This window comes from Ambystoma mexicanum, chromosome 1p (genome assembly GCF_040938575.1).
Source record: "Ambystoma mexicanum isolate Mex_15411 chromosome 1p, UKY_AmexF1_1, whole genome shotgun sequence".
Classification (NCBI taxonomy): Eukaryota; Metazoa; Chordata; class Amphibia; order Caudata; family Ambystomatidae; genus Ambystoma; species Ambystoma mexicanum.
Window position 1 is genome coordinate 392349779 of NC_090921.1, and position 16991 is coordinate 392366769.

At 46.2% G+C, this 16991-nt stretch overlaps 1 protein-coding gene across 3 annotated transcripts in view; it reads left to right on the top strand.

Moving 5' to 3' along the window:
* The window catches only part of LOC138570930 (SURP and G-patch domain-containing protein 2-like), a 906804-nt gene that overhangs the window by 494919 nt on the left and 394894 nt on the right, over positions 1-16991 (top strand). For all 3 annotated transcript variants that reach the window (XM_069649158.1, XM_069649157.1, XM_069649159.1), the window contains exon 5: positions 11910-12187. In XM_069649158.1, the coding sequence (XP_069505259.1) occupies positions 11910-12187 (278 nt within the window). The remainder of the gene's footprint in view (positions 1-11909; positions 12188-16991) is intronic.

Genomic DNA, 16991 nt, shown 5'->3' on the forward strand with positions numbered 1-16991 from the left:
ACGTTGGTCCCACCGACTCGTCAAGGAGTTTATCAAAGGACTTTTCCGATCTTTCCCGCCATTGAAGGCTCCTGCCCTGGTGTGGGAACTCAACATGGTTCTGACGGGGTTCATGGGGGCCACCTTCGAGCCTATGCACCAGACCCCACTCAAGTTTCTCTTGTGGAAAACGGCCGAAGGGTAGGTCAGATCCAGGCCCTATCCTGCAAGCATCTTTACCTGACTTTCCACGAATCGAGGTGGTGCTGGGTACGCACCCCTCTTTCATGCCGAAGGTTCAGTTGGAATTCACCTCAACGAGCCTTTGGTGTTGCCTGTTTTTTTCCCCAAAACCTTTGTCGCTGGCGGAAAGGGACATGCACTTGCTTGGCATTGCTCATGCCCTGAAGTTCTACGTGACATGCATGAAGTTTTCTGAAGACTTCACAACTGTTCGTGAACTTTGGTCATGTGAACCAGGGAAGGCCCTGTCCAACGACCGCTGCCAGGCTGGCCGAGAGCCCATTCCACCAGAACGATCGCTGCCACAACAGCGTTCCTGTCTGGTGTGCCCTTGCTGGACATCTGCAGGGCTGCTACGTGGAGGTCCATGCACAGCTTCACGAAGTTCTGCTGAGTTGACAGGGATTCCAGGGAGGAGTCCAGAGTCGCTTAGGCAGTGCTACGCAATCTGTTCGACTGAGGTGAGTCCAATCCAGAGGTAAGGTTTCTTGCTTCTGTTGAGCTTTGCCACCTCCCCTGGTTGTGCAATATTGTACTGCTATTCGTGAACATGCCAGAGACCATGTTGGAGAAAGTTTGTTACTTACCTGCAACTATTGTTCTCCAACATGGGTCTGGCATGCAAACCCTCCCTCCGACCCCTCTACAGCTCTTCTTGGTCATGCTGCCACTTTACGTGCTTACCAAATCTGAAGATGGCTGCCAGAGGAAGGGTTTAGGCAGAGGACCATCATTGGATGGGGGCAGTATGACCCAGAGGACAGTGATTGATTTAGAGGAGAAATACAGTTTTTAGGTGAAAGTTAAACTGTTTTTTTCTTGTACCGAGGATTCCCAGCCTGACGATGGGGAATATTCATGAGAATGTGAATCCATGCCAGACCCATGCTGGAGAACAATAGTTTTAGGGTAGTAACTTAAACCTTGCCCCGCTTCGCCAGAGGTTGGGGGAAGTTCTGTCTTTCTTAAAGGAAGGCTCTGGAGCCCAATGGGCCCCCAGCGCCTGAAACTGTTGTGTGTGTATATATACATATAGACAGGCGGAATAGATCATGGCCCCTTCTTCTTTCTCTTCTCCTCTCCCCTGCTGATCTTCTGGCTGTTAGGCAAAGTTTGAATGCAGTACCCTCTGGGAACACTAAAAGCAACTATGACTACAGGTGTAAGCAAACCAACCTTTGGTATAAGTATGTACTGCACAGTTTTGGTAGCGTATTGAGCAGCCAGGCTTATCTCAAGAGGGGAAATGTGAGAAGGAATGATGTTACATAGAGGTCTACAATCACAGGTGTTCAAATAAACTCTTACACTCGAGGTTTTTTGGTTAAATACTTATTAATTTATTAACCATTCAATTATAAAACATTCAATAGAAAGAGGCAATCATATAAAAACACACAAATATACTTCAATACTGTACACTCTTAAGTTTCTGAATCAGATAAGACCCTTTTGGGATTGCCCACAGACACAACCTACAATCACAGGTAACTTTAGTAACAAGAGTGCTGGGGGCATGAATATCTTACTGTTGGCATTCAGAATACTTTTCAAGAGGAGTAAAAGGCAAAGGTTATTAGAACATAAAAGGTTACAATTATTCTTAGACAGTGTAGATATTTTGAGTTCACCAGAAGAGACAATTTAATTCAGTCGGTTAGGCCAAAGTCCTAAAGTCTTGGCTAGGATAAAGCCGTTCTGGTAGTTAAATGGAAAAGTCTCTGCACAAGTTCTTAGAAGTAGTTTGTAGAAAGAAAAATCATATGTTGGGTCACAAGCTGATTAGGCCTGTGAGTTGCAAAAGTTCCAAGCACTTCGCAGTGATTGGTAAGTACTCTGTCTTGTTTTACAGTACCTTACAATAAAGAAAAAGAGGCAACTGATGAATTCTGTTCCTGGCAGTTCCTGCAGATCTCGCTGTTCCTGGGCCTCAATCGTGGGGACAAGAGGGAGGACGTCGGGGGACTCCTGCACTGCACTTGAACATTCAAAAGCTTGCAACTGGCAAACTTCGATTCCGGTAGCTGTAAGTAAAGCACAGAAACTGGTGTCCCTCTCCCTGGTTACACTGTTTCCTGCAGCACTCGGAGGAAAATGCAACCAGCTCTGAGATTGGTATCCAGGTGGCTTACTGTTGCGTTGATTGGTCCCACCAACTCAAGTTGTCCTTGCCGGGGCTTCTCTGTCGAGGTGAACTTGGCGATTCGGACCTGCAGCTGGGCATCACCGGGCAAACCACAGGTCCAGGAGTTGCAGCAGCCGTCCTCTTGAAGCTCGTCTTCGGTTCTTTCGTTCCAGTGGTCGACTCTGCCTTCCAAGCCAAGAGACTCGCCTTTTATTCAGTTCTCTCCCATTTATTCCAGCCTAGCTGTCACTCACCCAGCAGTTTGGCTGTCCTTGACAGACAGAGACAGTCAGGCAGCTAATCACCAGAGTGCATTTGGGTCTACTAGGAGACTAAGCACAGGGAGTTTTGGGCACCTCCCTCACTTCCTGCCCACCCCAGGCATTCTGGCTCCAGAGGCGGTCTTCACTCCTGAAGCCTGCCAAAGGCGAATGAACAAAGAGACCGAACTAGGTTTGGCGCGCAAAGACAAACTCTAGAACAGTGGTCTTCAAACTATTTTGACCTGGGCCCCCCTGAGCAAAATTTGGACAGGCCGGGCCCCCCCATAAATGCCAACTGGACAGTATGTACAATCGGCTATGAACTATTTTGCGCTGTCACTGCACCCTAGTTGTCCTCCGGTCCCCTCCCTGTGGACCCCTGCTTTCTGGCCCACCTCTTTGGGTCCTTTTTCTGGCCCAGTGAGCAAAGTGAAAAATCTAGGTGTCATTCTTTCCTCCTCCCTCTTTATGTCGAACCAGGTCACTTCTGTGTGCCAGTCTGCCCACCATCAGATTAGAGTCCTCAAGAGGGTCTTGCCCATGATACCAGAAGTCATCTGCCCCCCTGTGGTGGCAGCGTTAGTCCTTACATGGCTAGATTACTGTAACTCTCTTTATCTATCGCAATTGATCGGCCTTATGCAGCGGCTTCAGCGCATGCAGAACCTGGCAGCCAGGTTAGCCACTGGCTCTCCCTACGGTGCTCATCTTTCGCCAGTGCTCCATCGACTCCATTGGTTTCCAGTGGCCCAACGTGTCCATCGTGCGGTCCACGGCCAAGGAGCTGAGTTTCTGCAGTCCAAATTCCTTCGCTATACCCCTGAACGTGACTTGCGCTCCTCCGCCATTAATCTTCTTACTATCCCTAGTTTTAACCGTGAAAGGGTTGGCGGCAGGGCTTTTTCCATTGCCGCTGCCAAACTCTGGAGTAATCTTCCACTGTCACTCAGAAGCGCTCCCAACCATTTCGGTTTCAGAAGAGCTCTCAATACCATCCTATTTTAGCTTCCTCGTTTTTCTTCATTGGTTCTCCCTTCGGTAAGCAGTTTTGCTCTCCAGCGCCATGATGCCTATGGGCGACTGTGCGCTATACAAATTCAAATAACATAAAATAACTACTCCCAGTATAGTCCCAGGGCTCCCCCACCTGCTCCTATCAAAGTCGCTGGGCTCCCTCATCCCACTTCTACCCAGTCCCTGGGCTCTCTCGACCCCATCACAAACCCTTGGCTTCCCCCACCCTGTTCCCAACACAGTTCGAGGGCCAGTGGGAGCTGGTGAATTTTTTAAGTGGAGGGGAATAAATATGCAATACCGAGCGCAGCGAGGGAGCCCGAACCAATCAAGTGGGGATTTTTTAGCATAGGTCTAAAATAAAATTGGTAAAAAGCCAAACAGTTTACAGTTGGCGCTGGGGGGTCAAGGGGGAAAGCATGGTATTTTTGACTGGACATCTATCATAAAGAAAATCAGCTCAAGGGACCAAAACAAACACACAAACCTTCACACAGCAATCACTATCATTCATACGAGCACCCATCACCATACACTCACTCATAACACATGCATGCATCCATAAACTATTTAAATAAACAATTAAATGAACATAAAAGTACCTTCTGCAGGGACCTGCGTGTGGGTGCTGAAATGCCCCACTCCAGGTTGCTCTGTCTACGCGCGAGGAGGTGCGGGAGCGGCCCCCCCCTCCCCCCTGTGCTGTGCTGGCTCCTCGGCTCCTCCATAATGGGTGAGTGGGCCACTGGGTTGATGAGCCCATTATGGATGAGCCGCCGGGCTCGGACTGGCCTATAGGGTATTAGAGCAACGTCCGTACCAAAAACGCAAAATGCTGTGTAGGCCAGTCAAAATGGGTCACTCTTTTTGGCCAATGTGGGCCAGTTTGATGAGTTACTTCACTATGCAGCTAGTAGTTTTGACCATTGTTACTGAATAAATATTCTTTAATATCATAATTTGCTTACATTTTAACAAAAAACACCCCCTTGTGTACTATTCAAACATTCTGTGCCTAAAGGAATGAATATCCATTTGCAACTGCTGGACACTTTTTCATTGGTGCCTGAGCTGTTTTATGGTCCAGTCGGATCATGTGAGCCGCCCCTGCCCATATCCTGCAAACTAAAAAAACAAGATTTATTTTTTTATTTTTTTACACATCTGCTCTAGAAGAACCTTTCCAATAAGAAATGGCAAAAAAAGAAGACCAGGACCTGTTTAAACAAAGGGGGCTCAGACGCCATCTTGAAAAACATGGCTCCTGCGATTTAACGTTACCGGAGCTACGAATCATGGTAGTTCATTGGTAGTTCATTGTAAAACCACTGCCACCAGCCATTCTGAGAGGAAAGGGTAGCATTTGACTGCTACATGAGTATCTAGACATAGGGAATACCAAGTAACCCCTCCAGCACTCTATTGTAAAATAAGGTATGCTGTGTCTAGGAATTTAAACGACTAGTAAAGTCAATTTCACTTTACTTACTCTGGGAAACAGTAGTTTATCCCAGAGAAGGTATTTAAACCTTGGGAAAGCCTGAGCGGATTTCCCTGTGCCACTACACTGAGGATGCTGTGTGAAACAAATGAAAAGATGATGCCTATGGAGTTGTTTAGACTCCATAACCAAAGAAAACTCAGAGGTAAAACACATATATAAATCCTTGAGAGAGTGGGAAAAAGGCTCACACTCTCTCCAGGTAAAAAAAATCAAGTCCTCAAAATCCAGCAAAGATGCTGGGGGTCTCTAAGGTGAAGGGAATTCGCACATTTATGAGAATTCTCCCTAACACTGGCTGAATCTGAAACTGCACTGGTTACCTGGCCACCCTCTGATCTCGGGCCCAGGTCCCTCCCTGCCAGTTCACACCTGCACTGCCCCCCTGGCAACCCTGCACTCGGGGACTGTTTCTGTATCCCTACAGCCCCTACTAGCACTTGACGTCTGCACTTACCCTTGCACTTGCCACCTGCTGGCTGCACTTTTTATTTATTGGCTTTATTTATTTAACTGTCATCCTATGTACTGCACTGCCCCTCCTCTTTCCCCCTGCACTTTCCCCTCCCCTGCACTTGTGCGATCTCAATGTCACCTGGCCTAGTAGGATCGCTGTCTGTCTTCCCTTTGTTTCCCCTCCCTTGCCTTGTCACGCCTTGAAAGACTTGTGTATGCGATATAAAGGCCATATATCATATCATATCATATATGCCCATATTGGCTCTAAAGGGAGAGGGGGCAGGGAGTGGGTAATGAAGAGGGGGAGATAGTGGACAGGGGGTGGGGGTAATAATTCAGTTGTGTTCGCAGTATTTGTTTATTTGTTGAAAATAAATAAAAAAGAATATACATTTTTAAAAAATTATTTACAGGTAAATAAATTACTTTAACTAGTCTCTAGAGCAGCTTTTGTAACAAACGTGTTAAAAGCAATGGAATATACATCAAAGTTCTTCACAAACTTTATAATGGAGGATATGGGGGCACTGGTAAGTGTTGCGACTTCTCATCGCCCTTACACTGATTTTCCCAAATGACTTGGCAGGTCCAGTGGGGGTCGCTGGAGGTGGGTTTTCCCACCGTTGGATCAGTAGAAGTTTCCAAGGAGCTGCAGGTGCAAGCAAGGTTCCGGTCTGGTCCGGGAGCGGAGTGAAGCCCTTTTCAGTGGAGATATGCAGCAGGCACTGATGCAGGACTCTTCAGGACACTCTACCAGTTGGCGGACGGTCGGTTCCAGTAACAGTCACCTCACACGGGCAACAGCAAGCGTCTCAGTAGTCGCGAACAAAGGAAGCCTCACAGGACCCGTTGATGCTAGGATGCTGAAACTTGGCAGGAAGGTGACTTGTAAGTCTAGCTGGAGACCACAGAAGTTATGGGCCGAAATGCAGAATGGCAATGCTTCTAGCGCGGTAGCCCAAAACTGAGCTGGTCAGTCCACGGGGTGGTCTAGGGACACTTCCAAAGGCTCAAGGCTGCAAGATCACGAGAAGGCGTCTACACTAGTTGGTCCCACTAGTCCAAGGGGTCGAAGCACCAGCAAGTGTCTTCTGAGATCAGGTAGTCCAGCAGGGCTTGACCGGGACGGCAGCAAGAATGGTCACATGGCCTCTTCAGGTTTTGTCTTCGGGTCTCCTGTCGTTTGCACAGCTACACAGGATTATTGTCTCTACTTCTGATCTGCTGGAATGGCTGCAGGACTCCTCTTATTCTAAATTCAGGTTTGTGATCATACTCAGGCCTCCAGTAGGAAGATCTGCCCCACACATGCACACCAGCAGTGGTCCAATTGGGGACTACTGTGGGGCTGCCTCAGGCATGCACACTAGACCTACTGGCAGTAGTATGTGGTTTGGGACCAGAAAGTGCCAGCCCTCTTCCTGAGTCCATACACACATGGCATGCACTAGCCCGCGAAAACCGCAGCTTTCCCGGACAAATGTATGACCATGAAAGGGAGTTCCTGAACTGAGAAGGCAGGAAGAAGGCTAAAGAACAAGCGACCTGTGGCACAGCCATCTTAGGACAGTAGCCACAGTTAGTAGCAAAACGTGAATGAGCGAACAAAAAATGTAGCAAAAAGGATAAAAATGTAATTGCTGCCATTTGTCTGTAATTGTCTTTAGGCACAATTAAAAGTAACCAAAGTCCCTTTGGTGCAAGTCTAGTGTGATACTAAAGTACCCTGATTGCACTGCATTGAAAGATGCTGTGTGCAAAATGAAAAAGCTACCCAAATACATAACCTGTAAGAAGACAAAAGGTAAATATAGTTACCCAGTACCAACAGTCCTAAGGACTAGTCAGTTTCCCCCATAACAAAAGGCAAGTGAATTGAAGCTGAAGGCTTTTCTTCTCTGCATAAAGTCAGGACGAGATGTTAAACAAAAGCAAAACGTTTGGGGCTCCATAGAATGTGGAAGAAAAGTTATCTAAAAGAGAAGACTTTCCTAACAATCAGTTTCCCCATAACAATGATCAAAAGGCAAGTGAAGCAGAGGGCTTTACTGCCCTTCAAAAAGTCAGCACAGGATAAAAACGGCACAGAAAGAATGCGATTATTTAGGAAACTATGTAGTGAAACTTGCAAAAAGAGAAAACCTTTTCAACCGCAAAACAAAGTTAGGGCTAAGGACTTTACACCCGTTAGAGCCTATGGAGACAATGGGGTCAGGACGGGAGTGGGGGTGATGGGTGTCAGTTAGATATGTTTACTCACACCCTGTAATCTTATCCGCTCAGGGACCTCTAAGGTAGTTTCTGAAATCGCTGGGCCCCCTTTTTTGCATACCCTTGGTTCTATTGAATGTTCAGGAGGCTAGCGTGTGAAGGTCACTTTTGGCTTTTGATTTTGGGGCTGGCTACTTAGTGGTCTGATGGATCAGTTCTGCACACTGCTACTGGACTGAAAAAAGGACCACCCTACAGTGACTATCTCAGAGGACCCCAGGACATGATGCAGCTGGGCATCAGCGATGGCTACTCCGAAGAAATGGTGGAAGTTGACTCTCATAGTGGAAACAAAGAAACTGCTCCTACTAGGCCCCTTTTTGTGGTGGAGAATGCTTCTTGCTTCGTAAGTAGGGGATCTGCAGAGCCCCTAATTTCAATTCTGTGGGACGACTACTGCAGTGAGGTAGCCCAATTTGGAGGTAGCCAGCCCACAAGATGCTTCAGGGACGCGTCTAATGTCTTTCAAGTGTAGGATCCTCAAGCAGGGGTCGAGATAGGTTGTTTCCACCAGTCCACCGGTCGAAGCATTGATGAAGTCCTTTAGGAGATCTGCAAAGGAGCAGGGCATCACTGGGACGGTTGAAGAAAGTGATGCTTGCAGGCCCCAGCAACATGTTCTGAGTCTTCAGCGGAATGCTCCTCTTCGAACGGGTCTTGGCTCCAGTGATGGACTAAAGAATGACAGCAGGAGTCCCCCCTTTATCCAGAATTTAAGCAGGAGTTGCTTCCAAGCCCACCAATAGTAAGGATCTGCAACATTCAAACTGGCAGAGACTGCCCAATTCTGGCCAGTCTCTGGCCAACACATCTGCCCAGCAACAAACACACTTTGTTATGGATGTGGCCCCCACATCCGGCCACATGCGTACTGCGACTTTGCCCATGTAAGTTAGCTTTCTCTGGAAAGGGCGTACCATATATGGAAAAATCAGCTCTGGGAGGGCAGGAAGAAGGCCAAAGAACAGACGCCAAACCGGCGGCACAGCAGTTTTTGAGTACATATTACTCTAAATGGCTTTATGCAGTAAAATGAAAGTGCACAAGACCATAAAAAAGAAAAACGGTAGACAAGTATCCACCAGCTCTTCTTGGACACATCGAGTTTGTAAACAAACTGTTTTAAATCAAGTTACAGGAACAATGTCCTACCGCACTTGTAATGTGATGTATGTGGGAAAAACAAATGGAGAATATTTCCATGGAGAACAGTGTTCCCTGCACTGATAGCAATAGGGACTTATCAGTGCCAACAAAACAGATGAACCTAGCAAGACCAGTGTAGTTACAACGGCCTCAGAACAGGTTCAAAACAGTAGCTAAATGTTGGGTCATTGATCTCTATGGAGGGAAATCTGCAAATAGAATCTATCTTCCAGCAGTTGAATATACCTGAATAAGATTAATCCGAAAGGCTGACTGGGATTGCACATCCTGACTAAAAGCCAGGGGCAAACTTGGAAAGTGATTGTGTAGCTGCCAACATTTTTAGATGGTTGGGTCTCTAGAATTGGAGACTATCTCCCTCAGCATTGTGCACATAGATGGTCTGCACTGTTACTTTGCTCCGTGCTGGAACTAGTACTTCATTAATGAAGGGGACTTCTCGACTGGAGGACACAGCAGAAGCTCTGCCAGATTTGCAGTCCATCTAGGATCTGTTCTGATGGTGAATCGCTGCTGGGTTCTGCACATTCTGGAACTTCTGATCTAAACAAGGACCAGACGGCAGTGCCCTTTTTCCGTTCTACTAGTGGAACCAACAGAGCTACCTGCTCCTGACCTCAGAATCTGCAGAGTGTGTGACCTTGTGCAGAAATGGACACTGAGAAAGTGGAGCCCCACCCCGGTAACCAGATCCAACAACCCTGAATTGCTATGCTGGTGAGTATAAACGAGTTGAGAACCATCTACAAAGAAAGTGGGAACCATTGTTCCCCTTTGACCCGAACTGGTCCCAATGCCCCCTAGTAGGAACAGATTCCTTTTTTTCTTTATTTCTTCCAACTTTCTAAAGCAAGTATGTTGACCCTTGTCATTGTAGCTGCCACTATGAGTGTAGGACTCTCAAACTGTTGCCCTTGAGTAACTTCAGAACCCTGCAGGACCAGAAACTGTCCCATTTTAACTGTGTGGTTTGGTGGAATTACATCCAGTTGTAGTGTCTGTGCAGGTTGTGCCCCTGGGTGGTCCTGTTGCTGAATACTGGTGGTAGGGTAATTTAGCGGAAATTGGTATAATACTTGAAAACCATTTAGACCCTTTGCCATTTTGGATCTTGCTGGACTAATATTGTAGGATAATACTTCTGATGGCCATGCAATACCAGAAACTAGCCCCTTGACATCAACAGAGACCTCTATAGTCATGCATATGTTACGTGCCTGGAACCCTAGATAAAGGATACTATATCTCCCTATAAACTCCCTCAATTTTTGTTCTCGGGGGGCCAGTATCTCGGAACGGGAGAAGTATTGAAAGGATACTATAGAAAAGTGAGAACTGGCTACCCCTCTCTTGGTGCTACCACCTGAGACCGAGTAACCTACAGTGTGTTGTTAAGAAGGATGGATCACTTCCCAATTAGTGCAATTTATGCAAAAGCGCAAGGAAACAGAGTGACAGGACACGGGACCATCTTATGTCAAAATTAAAATACAGTTACGACATGTCATCTTTTATATAACTTTATTCAAAGTCAAAAAATCAATCACCAATAATTAAAACAGGTAGAAAAACACAGAGAACAGTACAACACACATATCACAATCTATATTGCACAGTCCTAAATCCTTCTCACTTATATAAAAAAGAGCAAAAACAAGCACAGCCAATTTCATGTGGGGTTCGACAGGTTAATTATAGCCACTCTATTGATTAGGGTAGTTGTGCAGATATTAGACTATCTATTTAGGTTAGTCTGTTGTCATATGTCGACATGTTTCAGCCATCTGCATATATGGGACACTATCCCTAGCGTCCCTACAAACAGTCAAATATGGGCCTTCTTCAGGACAGACAGATTTCTTTTTAGAAGGTGAACTTCTTTCCCAAATCCCTGTTGCCAGACAAGTGCAATATCTTGGCAGCACTAGAGCTTTTAGTTGAGTCCCCCTTAGTAATGGTAGAGACCAATCGCTATTTTCAGATGTTATCACAAACACCGCTCAGCCTGACCAGTTCAAGGCTTAAAAAGGCAGAAATCTCGCCTAGTCCGATATCCAGAAAGTAAGTGGATTACAAGGAGAAACGTGGATGCGTGCCAGCGCACAGGCACTTTACACTTCCAAGTGAAACCGCATAGTTGTGGCGTCCCGGTATAGGGTGGAGGCAGGGCGTCTGATATATCGGATCTCGTTCAAGCGTGATCCTCTCCTTACGCATCGGTACGATCGCGAGACATCAGCAAGAGTCCCGGACTCTTAACAACACATTGTAGGTTACTCGGCCTCAGGTGGAAGCCCCAAGAGAGGGGTAGCCAGTTCTCACTTTTCTATAGTATCCTTTCAATACGTCTCCCGTTCCGAGATACTGGCCACCCGAGAACAAAAATTGAGGGAGTTTACCGTTACTGATATAACGACCCTAGATAAAGTACATATAGCACTTTAACCATGTGTGGATATTCCTTTATTTTAACCATTAGCACGTTCTAGTGAATTTCTGTCTCCCCGCTTACCTGTAAAGAGATATGCTTGGCCTCCTTCACCATAGCTGCACTAAGTGGATTAAGGACATTGGAACAGTATCCCCTGCTTGCTTAGAAAGTGATGACCATTGGAGTTGTTTAACCACAGGCCTAAGGAGATTCTTCGGGACACGCGTCTTTATGCAAGGAATACAAGTGCTTTTTGGTGCCTTTACAACTATTCTCGTCCTTTATTTTGTATGCATGCGCTTTTTGTTTAATTATTACTTTGGTTATACGTGTGTTTGCTTGGAGCGTTCAGTCACTGGCTCTGCAAAGCACATCTTTCTCTGCAAAGAACTTTAAGGCTTATGTATGTGATCTAGTGCTTCATGAAACCAAGAAATGTAAGTGTTTTTTTCACAGGTTTCTGAATGCAGAGCAGAGCTCAGCTTATAAACTCTACCAAAAAAGGTTATCTGAATTTAGACAGTCATTGGACTGTCAAAAGCATCAAGATCTTGCTTCAAAAGAAACACAGCCGGGGGACCATCAACCACTTCAGAAAAACTCTAACTCTTCTTCCACTCAGAAAACGGACTGCTTCACACCACCACTCCTTCCTCCTCCACGTAAAAGAAAAACAACTCTGAATGCTGTTTCTACACCAACCAAAAAGGTCATTCAAGAAGAGATTCCCAAAGGCAAGTATTCCTAATACCAGCTGTGCCTACACGTGTCCTTTTATTTTCCTGTAACCCAGGTTCACTTTTTTGCCTCACACATTCCACTTACAATGTTCCATTTGCCCTCATTCCTTCTCTGAAACTATCTTCTCCTGTGAGATCATTATGTTGCTTCTGAAATCTCCTCCTTTATGCCTATGGTTTGCTCCCTCGCCCTTCCCTCCTTTGAGCCCCCACCCCTCTTCCCTTCTGGTGCCACCTTTTTATCTTTGTAGTTCGACCTGCTGTCACCGAACTTTCTACTTCTGAGCTACGGCTTTTCCAAGTTAGAGGCTCCCTCTACTGCCTCAAGGGTTTCTTTTTCGTCTATATTTGTGACTCGTTGATCTTTTCTCTTCCTTTGAGATCTCCTCCTCCCTCTGTTGATCCACTGTGTCAGCTTTGGGAACCACAACCTTTGCTTTGGATATTTCGAAAAAAAAGACCACACAGTGAAGTCATGTTGAGCATCAAAAGCTACCTTACCTCAGCACTTAATCTTTCTTTCAGACAACTGCGCCTTTATTTTATTTTTTATTATTTGTATATAGTTTAGCAAAAAAACCTTTACAATACATTTAAATAAAAATAAAAAATTAAAACTACATTCTCGGTCCCTTCATTTAAAAGACATATCTATTTCACCCAAAGCAAACAGAGCGATTTCATGTAAGCAATAATTTAAAATATCTACTAAAAAGGCTTCATCAATTTCCATATACTGATGGAATTTCAACAAATACCATTTAAGATACAGACTACTAAAAATGGATTACAAAGTACTTAGGTGCATAGAGTTTATAAAAGCAGTCACAGCTAATCCGTCCGTGGTGTTAACACTGCACATAGGAATTATTAGCAATACTTTTCATAGGTGACTGCTTCACTAGTAGTTGCTTGCGCTTATAATTGTTAAAGAAAATGACAGTAATGACGGTTCCACTGTTTAAATAGTGCTGCACACTTGCATTTGTCACAGAGAAATGACAATCTCATTCATTTACTTTAGTCGCGCAAAGTCTGTAGGATTATTTAACACTGTAAGCAGTGATTTACTTCTATTGCTTTGGCAGTGCAATCGCTAACTATCCAAGAGTTCATCAAAGTCAGTGTAGGAAGGGAGTATAAGTCTTTTGCAGCAGCAGAAAAGGCAAAGATAGTCACTTAAATAAAAATGCTTTAGCAAGTTAACACAATGTATAGGGACCTTGCAACAGACCCCCTAAGGGCGCAAAGGCTGTTAAGCCTGGGCCTGAGGTTTGGCTGTACACCCAAACACCTTGAAATGCACTCCAGTCACCATGTAGCGATTATTCGGCTTGAGGTAAGTTCTACCTTGAGCCCCACAGTACCTTAGGGTGGTTGGAGAAAATGCATCTGAAGTAGGGGGAAAATAATGCCCTGATGAGGCGCGCAATGTCCTAATCCTTTTATGAAGGGACAGTGACTTGTATAATCGCATGTATCCAGTAAAACTGGCATTAGACCTGGGTTAGCTACTTCTTGTGCTGCCAGATTTCTATGGGGGTGGTTCCTAGCTTACACATGTAGTGCAGGAGAGTTGGTTGTTTGTATATCTGGTGGTGACGGGTCACGAACAGCACCTCACTAGCGACCGCTGCCCTCCTCAGAACATCATCCGCAAAGTTTCAGAATTGCAGCGTTTGGCTGCATATCGCTAAAGGAAAATGTCATCTCTAGGTGCTTCCTTTAAGCGCTATGAGGCTGCAGGAGGGGGGGCGGGGGGCTGGTACATACACATACCCTTGACTCATACTATCATGCCAGCATGATTTCCTCTGGCCAGAGAAATTACTGTGAATTGAACGAATTCGAAATGTTCGAGGGAGAAAAAAACGAGTTATTTGAACGAACATGACTTTCGGTTTTCACTCCTCTGAACATTTCTGACTACCCACTGCCCCTCACCCCCTTACTTATCTTTTGGCAGCACACCTCCTTGTGTGCCGTCATCTCTTGCTTCCCTAATCAACGCTGGTTACCTTGACTTACTTGAATGGGAGCCGTCGCCGCAGGGTCATTTTTTAAAAATGTGTTTTTTCTTCAGATTTTATTGAATAGGGAGTGGGAGACACTGCCACAAACACTGATGGCATTATAGTGAACAAGGGTGTGAGGGACACCCCCACAGCCCTTGCTCAATATAATAATACTGAATGGGGGATTTATTCAAAATTGTCAGCTGTAGTAATTTTCGTACAGACGATTTTCGTATAAATATCCTTTTTTTTTTTTTTTTTTTTTTTTTTAATCTATTCAACCTCGCAATACCTGACCAGAATTGGCAGTATAAAGATCATATCACAAGCAGTTTGTTTTCATCCATGATTTATGTACGAATCTTATTTTAATACGGTAAACCATGCCATGTATTTGCTCACTTTAAGTAATTACGCCAAAACATGCCTGCTCCTAATAGTCCCTGCACCTTATCGGCTGTGTCCAACTGGGCGCGCCGACATGGGATCTGCGGCCAGATGTCTTTGCCGAAACATCTGGCGGCAGAAAAGCTGCGCCAAAATGTCGTCCTTCGTGTGGATCGGCTTAGAATCACATGCTTTGCATTGGCCGCCATCTAGTGGTACGTGCACAGTATTGCATGACTTGTTTTTGAAAATCGAAAAGGGATGTCGACTAGGCTGGTCTATAATACTACCCCTAATGTGACGTCCATAGTACTGGTCCTTCACGTATCAAAGTCCCTCAAATAGTTTTTTCTGCCATAGTGGACAGTTGCAAGTTCTGGAGCTCGTGTCTTGTAGTCATTATTTCTTACTGTTATTGCTAATAATTAATATGTTTGACTATGGAGTTTTTCGAAACAGGCACCCGTTCTCTGTACTACCCACACCACTGAGCCTGTTTAGACAAACAGCCGAAACGCCCAAATTCACACATTTCATACGTCCCCTCAAAGTTCACATTATGAAGAACCCTCTTCTCCTTTGTCTCAAGCTTTAGGCTTTAGCCCTCATACTCCTGAAGAGGCTACATTCCCTTTTCAAGAAACACATTCTACTAATCCATGAACTAAAGAAAAATCTGCAGTAGGTCAATTTATACCTTTGCTACAGTCAATACATAGCAGGATCTAACCACCCCTAGTTTCACCTTCACTTACCAGGGCTGTTAACCCCCAAAAAAGAGAAAACATTTCGGCCTGCACCTTCTGACCCATTGTATATCAAGGGCCATCTTAAGCCAGACTCCTTAATGGTTACCACTACCCGCAAAAGAGCAGGGACACCATTAGTTTCTGCCTCCATAGGAGAGCAAGAAGCTTTTCGCATTGCGAAAATAAACAGCTACTTCAGCCGCATACTAGGTGCAAATTGCTAATAAGACAACCCTGCTTTACAGTTACAATAGGTCCCTTTGGGATAAGCTTCAAACTCAGCTAGACTCTGTCCCAGAACATGTTCACACAGACATTTTTAAAACTGTCAATGAGGGTAGACTGGTGGCGAATAACATCATTAAAGACAACCTCGATGCAGGGGAGCGCTCAATAGCGGCACTATGATGGCCACTCTGAATTGAGCTCCAGGCGAGGCTGCATCAATCCGGTAAATATCCTGCAGCATCGATTGCCAGTCACCCCACGGAACAGACCGTGACTGTCAGTAGTGCCCGTTAGCTGAAGCCTGGGTTCCTGCTGCCCTTTGGACTTGTGATGGATGCTGGAGACTGATGTAACTGCTGCATGGCCTGGTATCGTGGCAGTTCTGGGTCCAAACCGGGCCGCTGCATAGTGGAGCAGTGCTGCGCCAGTCGATGGGGCCGTGGGCCTACTCACTGAGGCCCTGCTGCTATAATCCTGCAGGAGGAAAGCTGCCCGGCCTCTTGCAGGACCCATCGGAGTCATCTAGGGAGGCACTGCGCTACGGAGCAGCTGGCGTGTCCCTGCCACAAGTCCGCTGGAACCCTGCTCTGCCTGGCGCCACCAACGGAGGGCAGTCTGTGGTGGCCATGGGGGTTGTCAGCAGCCCCGAGAACTTCTGCGGAAACGTAAAGGAGTGTACTCGGGGCCGGGCGCCCAATGGAGTTGATCTACCTGGAGGCAGGTGGCCTTCAGACCCTAGAGGACAACAGAGGATCTGGTATGGTGCCAGCAGCAGAGCCGTGAGAAAGGGGAGAGGTGTGCAGCGCTGCATGGGCATGAACGGAGGAGGCTCCCATTAAAGGCTGGTGCTGCTGGGGACATGGGTGTGCAGCCCGGGCCTTGCATCAGAATAGTGCTGGGCGGCTGCTTTCCCTGGCTGCCAGAGCATAAGAGAAGAGGTGGTGACCCCCTGGTGGCCGCTCGGTTTTTCCCCTTGCACCTTGGCCCAGCACACATTGAGAGCCCCCTGAAAACTACAGAAGCTGCGGCCCGATAAGCAGAGTCTGGCAGGTGAGGGGCAGCAGAGAGATATGGTGGAGGAGCAGTGCAGGCAGTTGGGCAGGGGCTGTGGCGTCCAGATGGTGTGTGGACAGCTGGGGTAACCTGGCTCCTCCCTGAGGTGGCAGGGGAGTTCTGAACACTCCAGGGTTTTAGGGAGATTAATCATTTTTATGCTTCACCCCATCTCCTATTGAGAACCCCCAGCACTTTTTGCTGGACGTCTGGACCTTTTTTTCTTTCAATGCTGAATGAGAGGAACCTTTTTCCACTCATTCATTCTTGTGGGCTCTGTCTTTTGGAACTCTATTATTTGTATTCTTCCTGCACTATGGGGTCTGTCTGCTCCATAGCACTTAAAGGCATCTGTGTTTTACTACT